The sequence below is a fragment of the Calidris pugnax genome, unplaced genomic scaffold (assembly GCF_001431845.1).
Source record: "Calidris pugnax isolate Ruff unplaced genomic scaffold, ASM143184v1 scaffold51, whole genome shotgun sequence".
NCBI lineage: Eukaryota > Metazoa > Chordata > Aves > Charadriiformes > Scolopacidae > Calidris > Calidris pugnax.
In genome coordinates, this window is record NW_015090797.1 from 6,395,079 (window position 1) to 6,420,970 (window position 25,892).

General features: G+C 34.0%; 1 protein-coding gene across 4 annotated transcripts in view; it reads left to right on the plus strand.

Annotated features, from left to right (window-relative positions):
• SNTG1 (syntrophin, gamma 1) overlaps positions 1–25,892 on the plus strand; it is a 228,932-nt gene that overhangs the window by 168,845 nt on the left and 34,195 nt on the right. For all 4 annotated transcript variants that reach the window (XM_014937004.1, XM_014937005.1, XM_014937006.1 and 1 more), the window contains 2 exons: positions 10,272–10,388; positions 14,534–14,605. In XM_014937004.1, the coding sequence (XP_014792490.1) occupies positions 10,272–10,388; positions 14,534–14,605 (189 nt within the window). The remainder of the gene's footprint in view (positions 1–10,271; positions 10,389–14,533; positions 14,606–25,892) is intronic.

A 25,892-nucleotide genomic window follows, 5' to 3' on the forward strand; every position in this document is an offset into this window, starting at 1 on the left:
CTATTTTTAAAAAGATTCGAAGACAGGTATGACTGCTTTGAGATCAAATACTCATAGAATAAAATAATTATTTAGATTGGATGAGTTGATGTGGGTCATCTGGTCAAAACACTGCTCAGAGAACCCCAACATAAATCAAGTTGCCTGGGACTTTGTCCAGTCCAGTTCTGAATATATTTAAGAATGGAGATTTCATAACAACTCTCACTAAGAAATAATTCAAAAATTTCTATGTTCTTTACTAAAAGACACAAATCTTTGACATAATGCTACAAGATAATGGATAAATTTCTTTCTGTAGATCTAGCAAGAATTTACTCTGGATTTCAGTTGCAGAATATTTATTTGTTTTTATAAAAATAGTGTATTTTTCAGGCTACTGTGACTGAAAGTTCAAACTCTGAAGGCAGGTGAAAGATAAAAGCAATGACCCATAATGTTATCTCTATTTAACTGTAATGGAAGATGAATACTCTTTGGGATCACTTTGTTAAAATACTGCAAGTTTTATTCATTCAACTCTAATTTTTTCAAAAGTAGTCTTCATGAGCCCTTCAAAATCCACTGAATATCCTTTTAAAAGAAAAAAAAAATCTATGGCTTTCACAGTTCTCTGATATTTGATGTGTAGCTAGGAAGTATGAAACAAGCATAAATACAAGCTTTCTTTTCATTAGATTGATGTGCTGAATTGTTTGAAACAAAAAAGGAAAGCTCAACCCGGGTGTTTCTGTTCTATGTTTCTGATGACATTTTAGATGTATTTTTAACCTTTTTTCTTTTAGTGATTTATTTATGTTTGGTAAATTTGGTGATTATCTAGAATTTTTACTATAAATCAATTTTATACTTTCAAAGCAAAGCAAATAACATCTTATTTGTCAGATGTTAATCAGGTTAGTGATTAATAAAAAAGAAAATGCTTAGTCACTCCTATTGATGCTGCGGAGTATGTAATAAGTGACCAATATGGTTGTGAGAATGTCTCGCTATCAGAATTCTGTGTGCTGTTCCTCCCACTTATGATAATTTCTTTATATATGTCTTTGAAATCTACTTTGCCTTAAAGCAAGATTAGAGCATAAGTGTTGACTGTTGTTTCTGAGAAGGAAGAAATCACCGTGTTATCTATACATGTCAAATTTATGGATCAGTTTACAGTTTCTTATTACATGACATGAATTGAAACATGTACTGAAGTTTTATTACAGTGCTCATTTTTTATAGAACAAAAAGAATATTTGTCATTTCTACTTAGAAATTAAGCTTAATTAGATCTATCACTTAATGATCTCAAAAACTGTGAATTCATTAGACAAAAGATTATTTGGTATAGCTAATGAATGATAAAATTACCTTAGGGAGTATTCTTTATTGATTCAAACATTACATTTTTTATACTGCCTGTTTATTTTGGCTGTTATTAGCTGGCATCATTAATGTTGGTCCACTGAAGATGCTGTGTAGATGCGTCAGATACTTCTCACTGTAGATTTTCACGTTCTGTAGAGAGCTGTGTGGCCTTCAGTTATTTCTGACTAATCCATCTAATAGATAAGTCTTCATCATTATTTCTCTTCTCTTAGGAAACTTTCCTGCTGTGCACTGATTGGCAGTTGCTGGAGGTACTGATGCTCAGAAAGTTTAAGAGGAAAATTCACTAACTTTACTTGAAAGAGACATCTGTCCCCATTACTAGTTATAAAGAAATGCTGATTACAACATATCCACCAGTGCTCTGTATCACTTAACATCATGTTTCTGATTGCAATAGTCATTAATCTTTGAAGGATTATATATATTATTATTTTTGAATTGGCTCTAATAAGTGCTTCATTATGTATATTTCTGTGAATGTGAAGCTTGGTTTCAAATGGTGTTTCAGCTTGTTGTAATAATACAGTCCTTCCCTTTATGCTGTGAGTTCTTAGAAATTAGCAACTTTCCTTGAACTTCCATCAATATTTTTTCATAATAAAAAAAAGTTACCTCACCACCAGTTGATCTTTCACAGACCTTCTTTCTCACAGCAAAATCATGGTGCTGGTAAGAAAGGAAAAAAAAAACCCATGTCGCTACTCTGACTTCTTCAGTCATGCTCTCTTGATTCAGTACAATTCATTAACTGAACATGGATTATAGAAGCTGAAAGCCAGTGGATTTATGCAGAAAATTGAGTAACTTGTGTACTTTTGAAAAAAAATTTCACCTCTTGATCACATCTGCTTCTTTCAGTTGCATGCATTGAATTCTTAAAAAATGAATGAGCTGCTAAAAGGCAACTAGTCTAAATTTATTGAACTATTTTTGGATATTTTATTTATATTTATTATTCTGGGAGCATATAAGTAGTAATTGTGCTTGCTGAGTGCCTTGAGAAAGCCTTAAGAAAAATTTAAGCTTGCAGAAGTCTTTTTTTTCCCTTTTTTTTTTTTTTAATAATCAGATAGAACAGTTTCTCTGTATAAATAGCAAAAGATGTTTTTCAGACATTAATAGCTAATTTTATGAGTTTGTAAGTATTGCTATTTAAATGCCTAAGAATGGAAAGTAAAAATTTGGCTCCCTAATAGTCTTCACACAGTAGCTATGAATAGCATTATTCCGCAGAATTTTGATTTTGGTTTCATCAGAGGATGAAGCATCTAAATATAATGTTTTAATCTGAAACAGGCTTTTGTATACTAACATATATAGCTGCACTGCTAATTTGAAAATAGTTCAAACTACAATCTCACAAAGTTATAAAAATATTTTTAAGTCAGGTCTTGTGACCAAAATTGTTACCAAAAAAGAGATTTCTCTCAGCTATGTTTATTTTGCTGTGCAAGCAGCAGCACCAGAGACTTAAAAGACAGCTTTAAGTATGCGCTGTTTGCAGTTTTATTCTGGCTTCGTGAACACTTTGAAGGGTAAACTTCTAAGTCTATAGAAATGTAATTTTATATAAAAGTTTATATTGCTAAAATTATTTTTCAAACAAGTCTAATCTATTACTCATCATCTATACTTTCTGTATGCTCAGACACTTGGAGTGCTTACAATTTTACAGTTACCTTCTCCTTTGGACGGAGTTCAGTAAGCAGAAATTTAGCAGGTTTTCAGGATGTGAGCAAAGCAGCTACATGAGTAGCATGATCTCTCAGAGACAGCCAGATAGCCTAAATTGCACTAGTCCTGTCCAAGTTCTGCTTACTAGTCCTTTCAGAGAAACAGAAAATGGAAATCAAAACAGTATCTGGAACCAGTCATTGAAATCTAATTGAAAAGTACTCCTTGAGAGAGTTAAGAATTTCATAAGTGATTCACTCACACTGGTATCTGAGAAAGATGAATATGTCAATTGTTTGCTCAGTGGTACCAGCAAAAGTCTGAAAGACGCTGTCTAGAGACTTGTAATATTCTGATCTTTTTCTTCATTCAGCATGTTTCAGTAATCTAACCCGAGGTGACAAAGATGAATGTGACACATTGTTCATCAGAAAGGAGAGGCCATACCCCCCAGCCTGATTATCTGAAATATTTTTTTGTTTGACCCATTTATATCTGAGAGTCTCAAAAATGTATTACCTTTATACTGTGTACATTTAGCTGTGAAAGAGACATTAATCAAAAGATAAGTCCTAAACATGGTCAGGCTACTGGGCTTCAGAATAGATGATGTTTACCTTCTTGCCACCTAGATGTTGAGCTTGCTTTATTGCACTGTTACCTGTTTAAATCCCCAAAACCCCAGAAATTTTATCCTGGATTAAAACTGACAGCTCTCCTTGTGCCTGCTTGTAAATTGAGTAGGTGAAAAAGGGACAGGCAGGAATTCAAATATGACAATGTACCAAAGATGTTTTTTCTCAGTAAAAAAAACCCACAGTGTCTTACTGGTTGCAGTTACACGCTAGCAAAAGGAGGGGGAATGATGACTGTTTGATATATAGTAATTTTTTTTAGCCAGGATGTGTGTGAGACCTGCTCAGTATCAAAGACTTTGCCAAGATGCTTTGCTGAGAGCATCAGAGAAGGTCTGAAGTTTCTTAGGTTGGCTGTAAAATGCCTGTGATGGCAGTGGGATCAAGTCTCCTCAGTGATAAACCAAGCAGCCAAATGAACCCGCTCAGGGATGTCCTAAATTGCTCCAAAGGTGAATTACGCAGAGGTAAACAAGAGAAGTCTGCAAGAGGAAAGGAGGCCTCATTCAAGTGAGGAAGTCAGGTCGGTTTAGATAACGCAAGATATGTATTTTTCATCATCTAGCTACCATACCTATTAACCAGGAAAATACCTAACTCAATCCCTTTTAAAATGCACACATGCCTTGTGTGATTCAGGGGGTTTTCCCATATGCTAACTGCTCTGGTTGGTGTTTTTTTCTTTTAATTACCCAGTCCGATTCGGGGGGTTTTCCCATATGCTGTCTAACTGCTCTAGTTGGTGTTTTTTTCTTTTAATTACCCAGTCAATATTCTGAAAGTCAGGACTATCATGAGCTATTTTTGTACCTATTCCTTCTAGTAATTTCACACACATACCTCAAATTAATATACTTTGGTACCTGGTACTGCAGTTTGCATCGAAATCTATCTTTGTAAAAACAGCCTTATACAGTCTTTCTTAGAAATAAACAGGAATGCTGTACTTTCTAAATGCTAATGCTCTATTAAAATGAACAAATTCAAATTATAATGAATTTTAAATACAAGTAATTATTCATTGACTTGAATAATTTAAGGGAAGCAAAAAAACCCCCATCTTTTAATGTTGACATTTTGACAAAGGCACACAGTTGCCCAATTAATGCTCAAATTGACTTTGTCTTTAGAATAATTTATTGCAATGAACAGATACTTACAAGTCTTAAATAAATAAAATTAGTTCTTTGACGTAAACTGTAGCTATTAACATGTAAAATTGGGTGAAAAACTGAAAGACAAAATGCTTCTCTGGATTAGCAGATTGTAACAACAAGAATATTGTGAGAAACCTGGAAAAGCAAAATACAGATCTTTACCTGTTCAGAAATCTGTCCTTTAGCCACATGTAGCCATCACTTTTCAAATCTGTGAAGAGAATGAAGGCGTGAAGTAGTCAATATAGTCTTGATTTCTAGCAAGATCTGGTAGATCTCATTAAGCAATTTCTCATAGGATGGTGCTGGATGTAATTCAAACTGTAATGCAGGTTTTTCAAACAGTGCTGTAAATATTGGACAGATGTCTGCAGAGGTACAGGCAAGTTTTGTTGCCCTAAACAACTGTCTTCACTCTGGTTATGATATTGTGTGCTAAAAAGGCAAATATACTCTGTTTTCAGTCTTTGATATCAGTTTTCAGTTATCTGGAGTGTAAAGGAAAAATCATCTTCCATAGTTAAGAAGTATTTTCTACTTTCTCTGGTACTGGTTGCTTTAAGACTCCTAAATATTTCCTTGATTCTTGTGTGATTGTTTGAAAAACAGAACAGGACAAAAACAAATGGAAAATTTATACTCAGCTTTGGTCTGGTAACAAGATGACAACATGAGTTTTTACCCAGAAGGAAATTAAGCCATATGAGATTCAATAAATGTGTAAATTTATAATCTTCCATAATAATTTCATAATCTCTGATAATAAGCAAAATACTTAGACATTAAATGATCTATTAGTAGGTAGTATGTAGGTGGTTCAAAAATATGAAGGTGATCTATGTCAGTAACAGCAAATAGGATAGAAAGGAGGAGAAATGAAGGGGAAAGTAGTTTGTAAGCAATCGCTTTCTCTTTTTATACATCCATAATTTTTCTTATTTCATGGAATCACAGATTGGTTGAGTTTATAAGGAACCTCTGGCAGTCATCTTGCTCAGCCTCCCTGTTGAAGTACGATTACCTAGAGCACGTTGCCCAGGACCATGTCCATCCACAATTCAAACCAAAAATAGTTCATTTCTAAATTTTGAAGTTGAGAAATAAAAGTCAAAGGGGATATTTGTGAAAGCTGTTCCTCTGCTATTAATAATTTCATGTCATTATTTTCTAGAAAATACTGACCACTACTGACATTTATTTGTCACAAAACACAATGAAGGAAATGAGACTTTAAATTATTTTAAATCTAATCTGAAAGATATGTAAAATAACCTTTCGTTGCCATTTGTCTTCTGTTTCTTTGAGATCATTTTTCATATGCAGACTGCCTTGGTTTAGTGGACTTTGTTTGGGAAGAAGATAGAAATAATTCACAACAATTTAAATATACATGTATTTATGGAAGGATTACCAAGTTTTTCACAGACCTGAAAAATAGGATAGGAGATATTTTGACTACATTTACAGTATAGCAAAATTTTTCTAGCATTCATTTGAAATTGTATGTGATCAGTTTTCATGTTGACTTAAAAAAATATTATTACACACATAAAAATCCAAAGCCTTTTAAATATAGGACTGTTTTTGCCAATGATTGTATTACAATCACACTTTTTACTCCATTTTAGTGTGGTTTTATTGATTTTCAGCTAACAATTGACTATAATGAATTTTAAGACTATGAAACAGAGAAAACAATATTAAAACCACAGTAGAGAGCATCATCTGAGTTCCTCATCCCTCATCATTTTTCCCTTGTTGTCTGACATATTCATTTGTCTTCTGACTCCATGTTTATCCTGTTGCCCTACAGCACTGTTCCAAATAATATGAGTATGAATATGAGACTTCCAACATAAAAAGCTGTCAGTGCATCTGTTCTGATAGTTGAATTGCGTCATTCATGTAATGTCACATACATTTTACATTTCATTTTGGGGAAATTCTCTTTTTCTTCCTAAAATACAATAAAATTTGCATAAAAACTCTGGAGAAGTTTCTGTGAAAGTCAGGGCTATATAAGTCATTTGAGAAATATGTTGGACTGATATGAAATATGGCAATTTATGCCAATTTCTCTTGCTTGATTCGGATATCCATGTGATGTAAGTTCATACTAAATTGCGGATTTATAACTATAATAAGTTATTGAATCTTTGTTCTTGAACCAGCAGCCACTAAGTTAACTAATCTGTGCCACCATTTTATTTTGAAGAATGAGCTGCTTCAGGTAAGTTAGGAGCCAGGACTCTTTGAAGTGGAATGTTATCACAAGTAAAACCTGTTTTCCCTACCACTGCCAACTTTGTTGATAATGGCTAGCAGTTTATAGAGATTCAAAAAAAACTTTTTCTAAGATTGAAAAACTAGCCTGGTTTTTAAGTTTATAAAGGGGCATGCTATGCACTGTCTATTTGTGATTCACATTTATTTCCATTCATCATTTTTCTGTGGTTGTAGACATTTCTTTTCAGATAGAATCTCATGAAATTCCTTATTTTAGGCCAAGTCCACATGTACATTAAGATCTGTTCCAAAACTCATAGGTCAAATTTCATATTCGTTCACTATTTCAATACATATATATACAAGAATTATTCATTTGGAAAGTTAAGATCCCTTTCCAAAAAAACATTTTTTTTGAAGCTGTTCACAGTCAAAGCTTTTTTAGAAGTCAAAATGTTTACCAGTACCATAAATGTCTCAAGAAAGTGGCCTCCATTTTATATCACAAGTGAATAATTTTCAAAGATTTCTCAGTTTCATTATGTAAAAATTACAATATTTTATTTAACTTCAAATATTCAGTGTTTTTAGATAAACTGAGACCACTTTAGGAACACATAAGTAACATAGTTATCAAGTATTTGTTCAGTTTTCCAGGATCTAGCCCATGCTATTTTAATCGACACGTGATTATGCACATGTACTCAAAAAACTTTGTAAATGGTCATAATTATAATCATACAGCCTTTGCTTAACAGTTCTATATGTTTAATGATAAGTATTCAGTCTGAAGAAGAAATGCCTTTTTGTTAATAAAACCTTGGTACAGCAGGTTGTCTGAAAAATCAATCTAATTTCTCCTCATGATCTACAGAGGCAAGGGAGAAATATCTAAAGGAGCAATTTCATGGTACTTTAGTATTAAGGCAATCAAATGTGAAATATCAGTACATCTGCACAGCATGACTGACTGTATCCTGTTATTCTGATGAATAGCAGAAGTAGAAATGAGGAATGTGAAAAAGAAAAACACTATCTGAAAACAGATTACATACATTGCTACAGTGATATTAAATATCATCAGGCAAGATGATATCTTACTGTGTGTCTGATTTTAATGAAACAAATCAAGATAGAACCAAATCAATTCTGTCTAATTAATTTTAAAGCATAGATGTCTCAATTCCTAGAAATTAGAGATCATTCATTCTCTTTCAGTTACAGAGAGGAAAATGTACCAAACTTTTGCACATAGTAGTACAATTTTTTATACTACTTTTACTCTTTTCTGTAGTCTGTCTGTCACTGAGCTCTACAGATTCCCACTAAGTCAGAGGGATGGGGATCCATACTTATCCTGCATACTTATCCTGGTTAACATACAAAACCGCAAACATGAGGGAAATTTAAATAAACAGTTAATTGAAATTATTTGAAAATTCTCTTGCTCTATCTATCAGTTGGATTTTTTTTCTGACTATTTCTTCATTCAGGAATGGATGAGATTTCCGAGAATGTGCCTTTTTTAGTTATTGCATGACAATATAGTGTTGAGCAATCTGCTTGATTCTTGAGTATTGTGGTACAGCTCTGTCTTTTTTTTGAGTTTTATAAACTTCTTTAATCACCAAACCAGCAGATACTTAAACACCAATTATTAATGAGACCCGAGACTATATTGCAGTCTTAATCTTTGCTATTGGCAAAAGAAATAAATGCTGAGATTTCACTGTAAATGTTAGAGGAATGGGCTTTCTCCTTGTCTCTGTTTATAGACCATGTAGTAAACTGTGATGGAGAGTAGTAGCGTAGATTTCATACACAGGAATTAGAAAAGCTCTTATTTTCCAGTGTGTTGCAATACAATCAAACAGAAACAAAAAAAAAAAAGAGAAAGAAAAAAAAGAAAGAAAGAAAAGGAAAAAAAACCCCACAAACCAAAACAGACACCCCCCCTTATTTATTTTAATGTATATTCCATGGAGAATTGTTGATGAAAATTGTCTTCCCAACAGTAATGAAATAAACTTGTATAAATTGCTTTTTAAAAAGTACGTGGCATATAAGATCTCAAAGGATAAAACATGGAGTACAAACATTCATCTTAGGTACATTTATACCATTGGTAAACTTACCAACTCATTGGCTATTAATATGATTGTAGTTATTTTTCCTCCACTGTTTTCCTTACATATTCATTACTGACGTTAAGACAGAGAATGCCCCATGCCTAGTTAATGTAGAAATCAGTTTCACAAAGCAATTTAAAAATAGATCTATTCCATTAGCAGCACTGTATGAAATATGGGTTGATCTATTTTCCGTAGCAGTAGTGTACCCATGCACACTGGAAATTGTATTTTATTACTAATGGCATGGTTATAAATCAAAAGTTGCATGCTGTGTCTACTCCCTGTTCACATGTTCTCCAGAAGTTGGCATAGTGGTGACTCATACTCTGTTACTCTTTAAGGATTTGATATTGAATTGCTCAAACATAATAGATGGATAGGTAGGGAATTAGATCCTAAAATGGGTTTGAATACCTTCTAGTTCATACATCGATGTCGGAAGATCTGCAAGTAGTCCTAGGAGTCGACAGCCTTCTGGTTTCTTCTTAGCTGTAGATGAAGTCTGTTCAAAATAGCATCTGAAAACAGTCTGTTAATTTTCTGTTCCTAAGAAAGGAGGTTCAAAAGTCCTACATAGGCATTTTCAGAGGGGGGGAAAAAAGCTTGTCATTGTTTGGAAATAAAATTCATAAGATAATACTGTTTAATGCATAATTGTGAACTTGTATGTGAAGACTGCTTCTACATTGCAGTGTAACAGTTACTTGTTTTTGTATTCCTGCCGAGTAGTTCCTTACACTTCACTTGCATTAAATTCCTCTGAAGTGATCTGTCAGCAAATATGTCGAGTTACTTCAGGGAGCTTTTAATGAGATAATAGACCTTTAACATCCACTGAGTATGTGGGTTAGTTTTTTTGTTGTTGCTAGAACAATAAATATTTCTTCTGATGCTTTTGGATTGTCATAACAGGCATTCTTGATACAAGTGCATGATTGTAAGTCAACTGCCAATATACCATATTGTGTTCGTGATTCAAGCTATGTAAAATTTGACAGGCATGAAATACTTGCAATTCATTCGAAGAAAGTGTCTGAGAAATTTGTCAACACTATTGATTTTTCTGTCAGATAGTCTACATGGGCTGGACAGAAGAACGGGAACAAGACTCCCTTCAAGATCGAATGTACACACCAAAGTTTCTAGCACTGAGGGGATCTTCACTGTATAAATTTATAGCACCTCCAGTAAGTATACTTCTCATGCTTAGTGGGAATAGATGTTATTAAATAAAAAAACCTGAGATATGTCTAAGGCTTTCATAATAAATTATCACTCATTAAGCTAAGAGGTTTTAAACTTACAGTACTGAAAACTTCCAGGGTATGGGGTATACAGAAGTGATAGAAAATAACTGTTCATCAGATGATTGGGTATCTAACAAGAATTTCTTTTCCACACTTTCCTGGGCACTTAGAAAAATACAAGAGAAATCTACTTGTGCTAAAAGGGGGCTTTTCATTTTCCTTTGGCAGGCAGACCAATCCTGAAGCTGTATGGTTAGATTTAAACTGAACTATCATTTTAAAGTCAAACTGCTGAGATTAGGGGAAATATCAAAGCTTTTTGCATGCTGTGGAAATGGCAACGTCTTCTCTGTATTTAGATTTCATCCTGAATGTAACTTTTATTCTGATTGTGAGCACCAAAAGGAAGGTAGGGAAGCAAATGAGAATTGTTTAGGTTAAACATATTAATTGGAATCTGAGTGGCAACACTGGGCAAAGTTGTGTCTGTTATCTCCTACTCAGCAATTTACTTTCACAGAGATGTCCTCTATCTATCTTTTAAGCCAGTAGATAAGGAACCAGTAGTAGTCCCATACTGGCAGCAAAAACAGTCATGTGAATTCATTTGTTCATCAGTCACTATTCATGTTTGTCTAGCAAAGTGTCTAAGAACACGTGAAAGACATGAAGATTAGAAGTTAAGTATGAACTAAAAAGTTCACATGTTCAATGTCTGTACACTACTTCATGGGTGTGGGAGTTAGGCTCTCCCGTGGACAGTAATAGAAATTTGGCTTTTGTGGGTGGATATTTTTCAGGATCAGATTAAAATGTCAGATTATGCTATGAAGCACCTGAATTCAAAATCAGCTCTCCTGGCTTTGGCAGACCTACCTGAACATATGCTGCCCATCAAATAAAGCCACCTCCATTGCATACACTAGATGGAAGCAGAAACAATGCTGAGAGCTCTGGATCAATACAAAAGAGCTTTTTTAAACACTCTGGAATAAATTACAAACCTCTTTACTAGCATTCAGTCATAAGTTTCCAGGAGTAATATGCTGCTGGTGGGCAAATAGGTAATGGGTGATGATTAATGGGTGTGGGAGGAACATGTTCGTAATAGGACTGTGAAATGTGGTGCTGTGAGTTAGGACAATTTTGGCAAGGTGTTGCTCTGTGAGACAAGCCACCAATCCTTGAAGTCTACATAGGCATTGTTTCAGCTGAGCTGCAAGCACAACATGATTTTGTTTTGCCAGAATCTGGTTCCTATTCTAAAATAGGAAGACAGTTCAAACAGAGAGAAAAATATTTTCTCTCCGTGGAATAGGAGGGAAGCGGAAGGACAAACATGCTTTATAAAGGACAAAGAGAGGAAGATTCCCTATAGAGCTGTCTTAAAAACATGCATTGTATGTAATAATTGAACACGTGTGCCCAGCAAAATTATCTTACCAAAGACTGCGCTAGGCCTTTTAAAAGGACTTCTAAAATCCTGGTTTTTATAGAAAAAAAGTTATATTTGCTATTTTGCGGGCGTCTGTGTTCATCTCTTCCAGGGATTACGAAAGATTAAGAACAAACTTTCAGTGCCAGTTTCAGAGCTTCTGTTTACGAAATGCGTAAAGTGTAGTTATAAGAAGAAAAACAGTTTTAATTATATTTGCAGTGTAAACTCCTTGGATTAAGTTGTTTTCTGAACAGAGATGTGCTGCCAAATTTTAAACCATAAAATCAAAAGAAAATATTTCCCTGGTCTCTGCCAAAGTCCAACACATTAGGAAGGGATGCATTTAAACAGTATGTATCAGTAGCTTCCCCCTGCCCCTTTTATCTGTGTTTGATCAATAGTACTTTTACTTTCTGTGCTCAGATAAATGAGTATTTATAACATATCTTATTTTGCTTTAAACAAAATTATGGTTTTTTTCTTTCGCTGTTATTTCCTGGTACATTTTCTCCTTTGAAATTATTAAGTGTGTCGTCTGGTAGGCTTCACTTTCTTATGGTTTATAGTTGAAAATCTCAGAGAGAATACACTTGAAAGTGCTGCTAACAGCTTTTCTATTACTACTCAAGCTTTTAAGTTAAAACATTAAAAGAGAACAGGGCAAGCAATTTCTATGGGTGTCTTAATTCCAGTTGCTTTTGCTTTGCACATATCTTTATACAGAAAGAATTTTGTTTTGGCCAGGAAAGAAGTGCCTTTAGAAGTACAAATAAAAGCAGAAAAATGGGGGAGAAAGGGGCTCTCTGATATTTTTTCCCAAAGTATGGAGCCTACAGTAAGCATTTAAACATGGCTTTGAATGGCTTTGTGCTTCAGCAGCAATAGTAACTACGTTTTTCTGATGGTGCAATATGACTTCAGCTTCTGTGTCTGGGCTGGTATTCTGGGCTCAGTGGAGCTGTAGCAAGACTCCTCTCCTCATTTCTCTGTTCATGGTGAGAAAGTTCTGTCTTTGTCCATTTTGTGCCCACAGAAGAAAGAGCAGCTTTTTTTTTTCCTTTCTTTTTTTTCTCTAACAAAAGCATTTTATATATTGTTCATCACATCTCTGAATAGCTTCTTAGAACTCAGGTGTAAAGATTGTATTTTTCCAATATTTCTTTACTTCCTCATTCTATGTCAAACGATTTGTTGGCTTTCAATATTTCTGAGAGCTGATTTCTCAGTATTCCTTAGAAATCTATTTTAATACCCATACATCAATAAGATAGTGAAAACTGAGTTTGAGAGTGGCTGCAAATAAATAACATTCTAATGGAGCAACTCTGACACAGTATTTTTGAACTTTCCAATCCTGACTGTGATTTCATCAAAGGGCTTTCAATTAGAATAGTGTTTATACTTAAAAATTAGTTAGGGATAGAATATACATCACCAAAATTATTTTGATCAAGAAAGTTTTATACCATTTGGCATCCAAATCCATAAATGTTTCTCAGCCATGTTGTGTCTGTTCATGATTATTTTATTTTTAGATAAAAGATAAATTGGGCTCATAATATTTTCTTCATGGATATTCTTTTACAATCCATTTTCCAAAGAACTTTATATTCTTGAATCTTGAATACCAAATAAACTTCTATCTTCATCAGAGTCTTCATCTTGCCTAACAATTGCAATGATACAACTGTCCTCCTTTGGAGCTGGGCCACTGTTCAATACTTAATATTAAGATATTTTTTTCATATATAGCCTGAATTTTCATTTTGTTTTCTGTGTTCTTCTGTCTTTTGAGACTGTGAATAATTCTCCTATTTCCTTCTCACAGTGTCCTTGGAAAGTTATTTATAGATTGCTTTGATATCCCCTTGACTCTTTCCTTACTGAATATATTTGCCTATCCCTTTCTGTCTTATTTAATTCTTATCCCTTACACTCGCATGATTATATTGAACTCTTTTATCTATGCAATTTTTTGTGTAAAACAGTTGCTTAAAATTAATACTGTTAAAAACAATTGTCAATTCATAAGAAAAAGAGGGTAGAAAGACTATTCTTCAAATCTTAGTTTGTTAGAATTTAGGAGTTGATTAATATGAGCAAGAAAAAAAGAAACTGTATATTTGGTTGTTTCTCATTATTTTTTTCCCCTGGATTTTGAGACATGTGGGGTAAGTGTCTGGGACATTACAAGGTTGGAGAATTTGGTTTTATGGATTTGCAAACAGTGTAGGTGACTGGGAGCAAGTCGTGGCATGCAGTTACAAGGTGGGATGTGGTGAGAAAGGTGCCTTCTTATAGCCAAGATTCTGTGATAGAAATTCAAGGGCTGCATCCTCTTAGGATCATGACACAAACCCCACCAGTTCCCAGGGGAAGCCTCATCGTTCAGCATAGAGCAGCCTGCATGCAGAGGCGCTGTGTTCTAAGTACAAGGAGACAGGCAGGATGTCTCCTAAGTGCTGCCTGTATCCATCAGTCTAGTCCCTGGTAGTCATTGCTATGAGGCAGTGCTTGGTCTTTCTGTATACATTATACTGGATGTAAATAGTTTATAGATAGATTTTTACTTTTTGAATAAACTTAATTCTTGAAATAAACAAAAATAACTTTCTTTTCCTGTTTGTTTGTTTCTTTTTTTCACAAGGTCACAACCTGGGATTGGACACGAGCTGAGAAAACATTTTCAGTTTATGAGATAATGTGCAAAATTCTCAAGGTATGATGAGAAAGCATAAAATAAATTATTACGTTGTCAGACCAGTTGACAAACGAGAATTTAACACTGCAACTGGAAACTGCATGCAACCACCTTGCAGAAAGAGATTTTTTTTCCCCTTTGAAGTTAATATCAAAAGTCTTGGTGTTATTAGATATAGAGCTAAACTAGAAATTGACAAATTTGGAAATAATCAAAATTGGATTTTGACTTTTAGCTTAGTTTTAATGTCATATTTAACTAGTATAAAATTTCATTTTCAAAGATAAAGAAACAATGATAAATTTGGTTGCTTTCAAACATATTGATGCAACTAACAGTGGCTGCAATGTAAGATTTTACTAAGAATGAGAGCAGAGTCCTTAAAATACGCAATATAATTGTGAAAACTATTGTCTTATTTTTTCCAATTTCTTCTGTTTTCCTTAACTGTAATAATGGGAAGAGATAATGAAATATGTTTAGAAAGTTAAAGCTGTGAGTAGCAAATTGAATAGGGCCATTATTGTACATTGTATTTAATTATTTATTTAATCCCAAAGTAATGTATATGGTCTACTCTCTGTTTTAAAAACTCTCTGTTTGAAAAATAGTTTTCCACATGCTCAGCATTTCTTAATCTAAGACATGAGGAGAGGAAAAGGAGATGAAAAAAATTGTCTCTTTCCATTCATCTGAAGTGCTTTCCAGTGTATGTTCGGCTTGGGGTTTTTGGGTCAAAAGCATGTAAAAGGCAACTTGGTCTTTGCTGAAGTTTCATCTAGGCAGAGATAGACTAGTATTAAAAAAAAAAAAAAAGTATGAAAAATCATATTTTAAAAAAGCGTTTCCTGTTGAGAAGACCTTATACTGACATACATGGTACATTTCCTAGGTTTTGTAGGTCACATAAGTGTACTATACTTTCCTTAGGGAGGCACATTAAAGATGGAACAGCTCAAAAAAAATTCAGAAGCTTTTTACATCAGAGACTTCAAAAATAAGAACGCAAATTTATAGTCTGAAAAAACCCTCTCTGCTAGCAATCTGGAACAGAAAAGTGGTAAGACTTCATTTACTGCTGTTCTTTGGCTGTGAGGTTTGGAGTCTTCATCAAGGAGTAGGACATCCCAAATGCAACAGGTCCCATCACTGTGGTCTGTCCTTTAACTACCAAGTGTGGGCAAACATTGACTCTTTAGTAGTGGTCATGTAGGGAGAGATTTAATAGGAAAAGTTAATCACTCTGTGAAGACATTGCACTGAGGGTGTAATATAAACAATGATCTTAGAGCACAATCAGGCTTTGAGAGAGAAGAAAAATCTCATTTGTGACAAGCACATTTATTTATTTTTCTGGTAGCGTCTTACTACTTCAAGCCTTAAGCCTGGAACACAGCACCCTGGTAGCTATCCTCTGAGAAGTAAGCCCATTGGAGCCAGGACAACTCTTCCTCGTAACTTCTCCAAAGATTTTATTATACTGTTTGAATAAAAATGTACAGAATCTATGCTATATATTGAAGGTCCTTCTTTTCATTTCTTCTACCATTTTTCTTTGTTGATGCTCATTTACTCATTTTTAGACATTTTTTCCCCCCTTCTGCTTTATCCCCTGTTCTTGTATACCAATGCAGGGATTTATTTTTTTTTCCCTCTTTTCAGCCACATAGCAGAAGTTACTTAAAGCCAAGGAATCAGTCCATAAAGCAGTAAAACCTAAACCAATGCCTTCAGGGAACTGTTGTGTAGAAGCATGGAAACGACTCTCCAAACTGTCTGGGAGGATACTTAGATCCTCCATTCTCAGTCTACATTAACAGAGGGCGCCCCAGCAGAGAGGCAATTCCAATTTAAGTGGTATAGGAATATCACTTAGGTGTTTCTTTATCACATTATTCATATGTGGTTATTCCTTTATTGTCTGCCAACATGGTCAAGCTTATAAAGTGTTTCAAATGGTTTCTTTAGCTTACTAAAACCTGTAAATAATGAAAAATAGAAGTAGAAAAATCATTGCAATGAAATTACAGCTTCTGACATTGGAGTATTAATCCTGTCCGTATTCTAGTTTTCTACAGCAAGTACTATAGGACTTAACCGTGATTTCACCAAATATAAAGCAAATAAGCCCAAGAAAAACAGCTTCCCATTATTGCTACTACATTGAACCCCCGTAGAGGTACACGGTTTTGTTCAGCTTTTATGCCAGCATCATAAATGTCTCCATTTCAGCAGTGTGTGTTTCTGGACACATTTGTACAAGCCCCATGGATATTACTGAAGCAGAGCCAGCTTAAAAAAAGTTACTCTGGTGCTTTATGGTCACCTTCAAACTTCTTCCTTTCTATACTACCTCACATGCTACTTTCATTATAAATTTGTTTTCCCTGGAGAATGAGTTGAATGCCAAAAGGGCAGGCTAACAGGGTTTGAAGCGATTATATTCTCAGAGATTGATAGAGAGCATGATAGCTCAGGAAACCTAATTAAAAAAATGAAGAAAAGAAACCTGGGCTCTTCTACTATAGCATCATCCCTCTCCTGTGCTTGTTGTTCTTCCATGGCAGAGACTGAGTTCATGTCATTCTTTTCAGGAAAATTGAGAAGATAGAATTATTCTGTGTTTCTGCTTCAGAAGAGACAATCACTGAATCACTACTGAATGCACATTAATATTTCAGTGTTTCAGTATGAAAGAATACTACCACTTCTGGTGGCAGTAAAAATATTAAAACTCTAAATAAATATTAATGCCTATACTTTACCGATTTAATCGTCAGGAAGGGAATATAGTCCAAACACATTAAATAAAACTCACAACTCATCTGCCACCGTGGCCAATGTTTTCTTCATAGTTCTTCTGCATGTGTGGAGTGTGCTTTCTCCTTTAGCATCCATTCCAAAGGCACTGACTCTTCTTATGAACAATATAGGACACTGGGATGCCATATTCAATTTTTATGGTTCTCTCAGCCTCAAAGCCCTAAAAGGCAGGATCTTCTGCACCTTAATCAGAGATGTCAGAGATTATTATATGATTTATAACTACTGGATTCATGTTGTTACTGTATTCTTTTTTTCTTTTCTTCCCCACTCCCCCCCCATCAGATTACAAGGAAAAGAAAGAGGGGACCGTCAAAATAATCAGGGAGACCATTAAAATTTGAAGCATAAAAGTAGATTTTAAAAGCTGTATTTTGACTGTGTAAAAAACAATTCTATTGACATAAATTCATCAAAGGAGCACTAATTCCCTAATTCAATATTTACAATTTTAGATAGTAAAAAAAGTACAAAAAATCTCCAAACTGTGACAATCACATTCATACACCACCAAAACAATAGTTGATTATAAAAAAAAGTTTCTGTAGAAAGTTTTCAAAATACCATGTGAAAATACAAATCTGGTCAGTATAAAGGTCTTCATTGTCAAGATTTTTGGGTTAAAATGGTAATTTCTGACATGCAAAGTAGGTAAAGCAAGCTGAGTGCAAAAATCACATTTTAATTATATTGGATTAAATTATTCATTGTGAAATAATGGCAAACAGCAGTGTGCTATGTTTGATATAAAAGGAACATTAATGGAGATGCAAATAAGACCTGAGGGGTAAATACATAAACTTGTAAGCATACAAAGTAATTTTTAAAAAATTTAATAGGTGTGTTCATCATGTGGTGAAAGTACCTTAAAAGAGAGAAAATATGAGGCATTGAAGAGTTTTTTAACCCTAAAAAGAAATAGGTAAAAAGAGTGAGTAGAAATCAAAGTCAGGCAATTTCAAGTTGGGAAGAAGTTAGAAACTGTAAAAGTTTGATGGTCAATCAGTGGCAGGTACTGGTAAGAGAAGCTGGTAGCTTTTAAACCACTTTTTTAGTGGTTTAAAACCACCAGTTTTATTCTAATTGATGCTAGTGGGACAGTGGCACTAGTATGTGGATGAAAATCTGTGATCCATGTTAAGCTAATTGTCAGGCAAGATAATCTAATGCTACCACTTCTGACATTTAAATGTACCTATGAGTCATTTTCAACAGAACTGATAGTAGAATTTACCATGAATAAATATTTCTAATTTATTCTGGAAGAAGCTTGTTTCACCCTTCACTATTTTGAAGAGTAAAGCCCCATTATAAGGCAACTAATTCCAATGTTAGGATTGGTCAAATCTTCAATACTCCAGAAAAGCAGATAGTTATATCACTAGCTTCCGAAATGGGCAGATGTTTTGTTCAGTACTTCAAAGCTGGTTGAACTATTTTGTCTTTTTGGTACCTCTTATATGTTTGAGATGCAAATTTAATGTGTTTTGAGTGTGTGTGCGTGTGCATGCATGTGTAAGTGTGTATATTTTAACACCATTTAAGTTTCTGATAAATTAGCAAATAAATAAGCAATTTTTGCATATGTGGGTAGAAAAAAATTTGCTAAATTCTTCAGGTAAATTATGAAGAATAATATAAAATATTGCACTTCCCTGCAAGCAAGTTTGCCTTGTTTCCTTGAGTTACTAATGTTCTTCAGCTTCATCCAAGCATCTCCTTTTACTGTGAGAAAATACTTTCCATGGTTGTCACCCACCTTCTATCTTCAATGTGTCATGCAAAAATATTTGGAGATTTACAATAAAAAGCACACTTAATTCAGCATAAACCAAGAAACATATTCAGGTGTCAGATCAGCTCTGAAATGAAATGTGAGGATAATTGTGAATGGCAGTCTGTGCAGGCAATATGTCAGGGTGGTGAATCATTGATGTTTATAGCTGGTATCATTCACATCAGTGCAGCTATAATTTTCTTACTATATTAATCAGGACCAACTTGATGTCTCAGAAGACTTGTGTTTCCTTCCATATTTAGTTATTAGTGTGTGTGTAAAACCTTCACATGCAGTTATGTTAATTTTTCCACTTAAATTTCCTATAATTTTGTTCTCCATTTTCAGTGAGTCAAGTATGGTAAAAAGATGATATAAAGAACATAGGAAACTACCTAAAATGTTTATTTATTCAGATAAATTTTAAAATTAATGCCAATAGACACAGAAACATATAAATGTACGGAACTTATTTTGAATTATACCATAAACATAATTTGCTCAATGGCTGAGACTTGCATCCTGATGTGATTCCACTAAAGCACTTCACACGTACTCAAAACTGCTTAGGAGGCATAAGTAATGTATTCCTTCTATGAATAGGTTAATACTATGTCTAGGGAAAATTAGATTTTTCAGCCAGGGTTTAGCCAGAAGCTAGTTCACAGAAAAAGTACTAGAGTGTTGAGTGTTTCATTTCTAAACACTTGAAGTAATTTTCATTCTTTGGCTTGCCTCCTGTTCTAAATTTAAGACTATTTAATGCTTCAAAAGAAAAGAGGATCTGTTTTTACTTTAAATAGAGTTACAGTTGTTTTATAGGTTAAGGAAAATAGTAAAAGTAATGAAATAACTCCATGTCCACTGTCATTAAGATCATCATTACCTTGTCTTCAGCTATACGATAAACTTCTCAGGCACTAGTATCATTCAGTAATCAAATAGAGCTTGTGACAAGGCCGTTGAATTTTCATCACTGAATCTGTATAAACATAAGCCGGTGTGTATCTGCTCCTGCCTTGCATAGAGCTGTGCACTAGATGACCACACCTCTGACTCAATCATCCGTGTTTTCTGTGATTCTCTATGTGATGTCAGTTCATTTCTCTTCCACATGTACATAGTGATACAATCCTTAATCCATAGTGTGTTAATTTGGATAAATTTAATGGGCCCAGAGTATCAAAGTTATCAATGTTCCTGTAGCTGTACAGTACTGTGTGAGATCCTTATGTGAAAGCAAAGAGGCAGTTACTAGATTCATGGCAACTGTCACAGTATAAAGGCTTGTTAACTTTTTATTTGATTCAGAAAAGGTAGAAGCAACCATATTTGAAACATGAAGTTATTAAGAAGTTTCTCTTTTCCTGAAAAAGAAAAAAAAAACAACCCTTTTTTGACATTTTTAATGCAATATTAGAGTAGTATAAACTGTCACCTTTTGGGGACAAAAAAAAGTCATTTGTGTTGGGCTGGGGCTGTCAATCTCAGAGTCTGGTCCTACTTCCTAGAAGAAATAGTAAGATAAAAACACTGAGGAAAAGAAGAATAACAGATACAGAAAATATAAGTTTAAATGACTCCTGCAACCTCTCTGGTGGTTAAAGTCATTAGCTTTACCTTCTCCTAAAAAGCTGCTTTTTGCTGCCTGTATAGTTACAAGACCCACAGTCCTGTTGCAATATCCTTGAAAGGCAAAGCCAAATTAAACTTTTAACTTAAAGCAAAAGAAATGATGGAAAAGAATAGAAATAAGGTGTGAAACATAAGTAATGAAAAAGGATTCTCTGGAAAGACAAGTATATGTCTCACATCCCAGATGTTCAAGATTTATCTAAAGTTTGAGGATTCCTCTCATTGTCTTAGCCTGGTATTTCTCGAGACCGATGCGATGCATTCTTTCAGTATGTTATCCACCAATATATTCTGATACATCAATTTTAATACATTTGGATTTGAGTAGCATTTTTCTCTAGTTTATCAATTTTCTCTTATTTTCTGATCACATTCTTTAACTGTTTGAGTTTGTTCTTATCTTTCTTTCTGACAACTGCGATAATTAAATTTAGCATAAGATGTTGGAGTTTTATTGCATAAAGAATTTAGGAGTATAGGCTTTCATGCAACACTGACGGTACTGTAGCCCCATTCATTATAGGAAATAAATCATTCTTCCCTCAGTGATAACTATTCCAAATTTCCGTTGGTGCATTCTCTTCCTGGGGGGGGTCTATATATTACTCTGAAGAGCCAGAGCCAACACTAAAACCAAAATATTAATTTCCTAACAAATTTTTATTTTGTAATTTTATGATAGAATCTTCTTTTCCATAGGGACTTTTGAATTTTTTTCAAAGCAGTATTAGCAAGTACATGTCAAATATCATTCACGTTTACTGATATAAATCTGCTGACATACTGATATCCAACAAATATGCTTTCACTATGCTACCCTAATGTATTCTAAGCATACCATAATATATTCATAAGCTATTTTGGTAAGTAAGGAATTCTGTCTTAAAAGTAAAAAAAAAAAGAGCAAAAAAAAGTATGAGGTCTTGTAAGTAATGCTTTTATTATAATGAATAATCAATTTGGTGGGTAATTTTCCAGCCTTGTATTTAATCAGATTTAGTTCATATCGTTCCAATATTTATGTCCTTCTTGAGGAAGACTTTCAAAAGACCTTTTCCTACTTTTAAAACAAATGCATCTCAAGCTGAAAAAAAACCAAACCCCACAAAAATTTCACTATGTGAGAATTACAAGGACTTTTCTTCCACATGATTTCTCAGTCCAGTTCTGTTTTTGAGTCAGGTGATTTTTTTCTGTTCTTAAGAGGTATATAACCACTTGAAGGAGATATAGAGTATCCTGTTCTCATTTCCCATGGCTAGTAGCACAACAGCCTGTAACAGCCAGGAAAAGTAGAGAAGGTTCTTCACATCGTAAACACAATGGGGATGGAGCATGTTCAGAATAAAATCTTCAAAATGGTAACAGCCAAATTTTGCCCAGAAAATCTAATTTTTCAGTATTTTTTTTCAAGGCAGCAAAAGTTTCCTTCCGTACCTGAAGCACTTGTTGCCATTGCAAAGAACAGAGGCCCCACAGCAGCCCAAAAAGCAGTTTCAGGGAGTGGTTCTGCCTGTCTGTTTCTCTCTTTGTTTTTCGCAAGGACAAAACAATTTAATTTTTTCTCCTAATTTATTTCACAGAACTGATTTAGCTGTTTTAACTATAACATGAAAATGAAAACTATCCTCAGGCAGGCAACTAATATGGAAAAAAAACCCCAGCTACAAGTATTTCAATTTGACAAAGCTGTAAACAAGGGGTCAGAATGGAAAGATAGACTCACTCCTTAGCCTTGCTATCTATTATCATTATGTTTACTGTTCTGGAATCTGTTCTTAAACTTAATTTCCAGCAAATAATGGCTCGACGTTTGGAGAGATACAAAACCTTAATAACTCCTCAGAGAGGTAGCAGCACATTTTTTAATCTCTGTTTATAATTACATTAGTCTCTGCTTTCTTTTTCACAGAAAATAACCACCAGTACTTCTCTGGAAGGAATTAGAATATTTTTTCCCCAAAAGATTTGTCTGTTTTACAAAAAATTTTTAAAAATTTCCTCGTATGGTATTAGAATAAACACATTTCTGAGTGAAAGTCATTAAGAAATAGACACAATAAAGGCACTACCTGAGGAGAAACCTGTTTACAGACTCTTGCTCTGATTCAAATGAGGGTCTTTGAGACTGCATCATCTTTTAATCAGGCAGAATAAGAAATTAATTTTCCTATTTAGGCAGAATAAGAAAGTAATTTGAGTTTACTGCTGTACCTATTAGGTTACAGGGAATGAACTTTTTCTCCTATGCAATCAGACAGATCTTCTAATGGAAATTTAATTGAAACTAAAATTTATCCTATAATTGTAATTATTTTTCCCCTTGAGAAAACATATTTTCATAAAATTTGGACATTAAAAAATATTCTGTCCAGTTTTAGCTTAGCTGGCACTCTGTGTTTCTATAAATGCATATATATACATATATATATATATGCATGCAATGTCAACATTTTTCTTATATTTTTTACAATTAAAATTTAGGAAGGGCCAAATAAGATGAGATGTGTACAAACACATGCATGCCTGCATGGTTGTTTTTTCTTTATGACTTGATTAACGAGGAAATGTTGGAGAAGCAGTATATTTTTTTCACTCTGGAGTGAATCTGCTCCCTGCTGACTGTACATGCTATTAGAACCATCTCCATAGCAACAAATGGTGATGCTCAAGAAAAGTGTTCCCAAAGTTTCAGATAAAGAAGTGGATCATTAGAATCCCTTAGAAAGAAGGATTTATGTTTATGTAGATGGAGTGGATAAGTGAAAGGAGAGAGAAACAGTAAAAAAATCAGGGTACCGATGCCAGCAAGTGTAAAGGCATGATGTGATTTGTTTTTACAGTCGCCTTGGAGTTATTGCACTCTTGAATTGATGGGAGAATGCTTTTTATCTTCAGAGAATTGAGGTGCTAGGTTTGAATCTTGGTTATACTAAGACAGACTTCTTTTTGCAGGGCTGTCTAAACTAGTTAACAAAGAAAACAGGCTTTGTTTGTTTTCTCATCTGTGTGTTATTAACAATTATTGTAAATCATATCACAAACATGAATATTTACCTCATTTAACAGCTGAAATAAAATTATCTCCAAATTCAACATCTATTTTTTCTGTTTGCTTATACATCTCTGATTAGGATGGTTTGGGCATCTTTCGGAAATTGTTGTTCATGTCAAAAACTGCTCACCAATGCCACTAATGTTTATAGCTCTATTGCCAAATTACTCTGTATATTACATATAATTTTACAGGTAAACCAGACTTCCAGACAGTTCTTGAGCACCTCCTTGGGAAAGATCAGGTCATAAGCACGAAATTGGTAGACTTAGCTTTGTTTTCTATTGCACAGAACTTTGCAGATTATAACAACTCTACTCTCACTGACTATAATTAAAGTTGAGGGTCTCTTGCATTTTAGTGGATTTGAGTAATGGCCAAGATATGAGTAATGGCCAAAATATTTAATGCATTCATCATACATAAAATGAAAAGACACAAGTAATTGAAAAGGATCAGTGTTGCTTCTGGAGAGGGCAGTCTTTCAAAAGAGAAGAGATCACCTCTGCAGAAGAGAAGGCGATGTCACTACTCAGTGATAAAGAAGCAATCTGCCTTAATTTGAAAGGACCTGCCTAATGAGCCATGATTGGTTCTCTTAGACAAATTTATTACTCTCAGTTAACATGGACATCATTATTAATTAGGCAAGCAGGAGTCATACCATCCTGTCAGCAGAGATGCTGGATTACCCTGAAGCTGGGTGGAAGCCAAGGATTTGCCTCACAGCCCATCCTTCAGCAGGACTTCTTTCCTTCTAGTAGGGAATTAGCACATTGCTACAAGTTTTGTGACTGTTCCTTTTCAGAGAATCTGTATCAATTCACATTGAGAACATCAAGGGCAAACGGTACAGCTTGTCATTAATAGTATGAAAGAATTCTTAAAAAATCAACATGAAAACGGCTTGTGTCCACCACAGACTAGTAAGTGATTATAAAAATACAGGGTGATAGCAGATTCTTAAATGGGTAAAAATGATATTTTATATTTTAGCTGAAATGACCATTTGGTAAAAGTTAATTAATGAAGATTCCTGCTTAATCCAGACCTGGTTTTGAATCTTGTGACAAGTTTATCTTAAATTTGCAGAGACTTTGGTCAATTCTCAGTTGGATTTGTAAGAGAAAATTTTGCTTTGAATTTCTACCTTTACAAGGACATTTGGGTAGCTGTCCTTTAAATTTGTCTACGTGTTGTTTCCTACAGTTATCCATTGTACAAATGGAAACATGGTTAAATACAGGTTTCACTTTTTAGATGCCTGACCATAAATGAAAAACACAGCTAAAAGGAGCAGAAGCAGTACTAAAGGGAGCCTTGCACTAAATTATTTTTGCAAGTAGAATGAAACACCATTAAGAAGGAAATGAATACCTCATATGTATGTCAGCCATTCTTTTAAAACTAAAGGAAAGTATTTAAATGTATTTGACTTGACCTTTTCATATGAACTTAACAATAGACGTGGATATCAAAATCACAAGTACATACAGACGGTCAAATCAGAACTAGTCAAAGAAAGATTTTATTTTTCTATGGAAAATTATTATTCCTGTGGAAATGTTGAATTTTGTTTTCATTCCAAATAAGAACTTCACAAAATTTAAATCCCTATAAAAATATTTTAGGTTTTTTAAAAATGTTTTGCTGGTATGAAGAAATTTTGGGTTGATTTTTTTTTTTTTTTTTTTTTTTTGGTTGTTGTCTTTTGTGTCTGATGTGGCAAAAAGATGGTTTCTTTCTTCACAAAATTTAAATCCCTATAAAAATATTTTAGGTTTTTTAAAAATGTTTTGCTGGTATGAAGAAATTTTGGGTTGATTTTTTTTTTTTTTTTTTTTTAATTACGTTGCTGTATTCTGTTCTGTTAATGGATACAATGTGTGTACTATGTCAACTTCCCTGGAGGAGTTGAGGGTTGTCCAGTGCTTTTATCATCCAGTTCCTATGAATGGGGTTTATATTGTCAGGTGCTAGATGGCACATATCTGCAAGATTAAACATTTGTCACA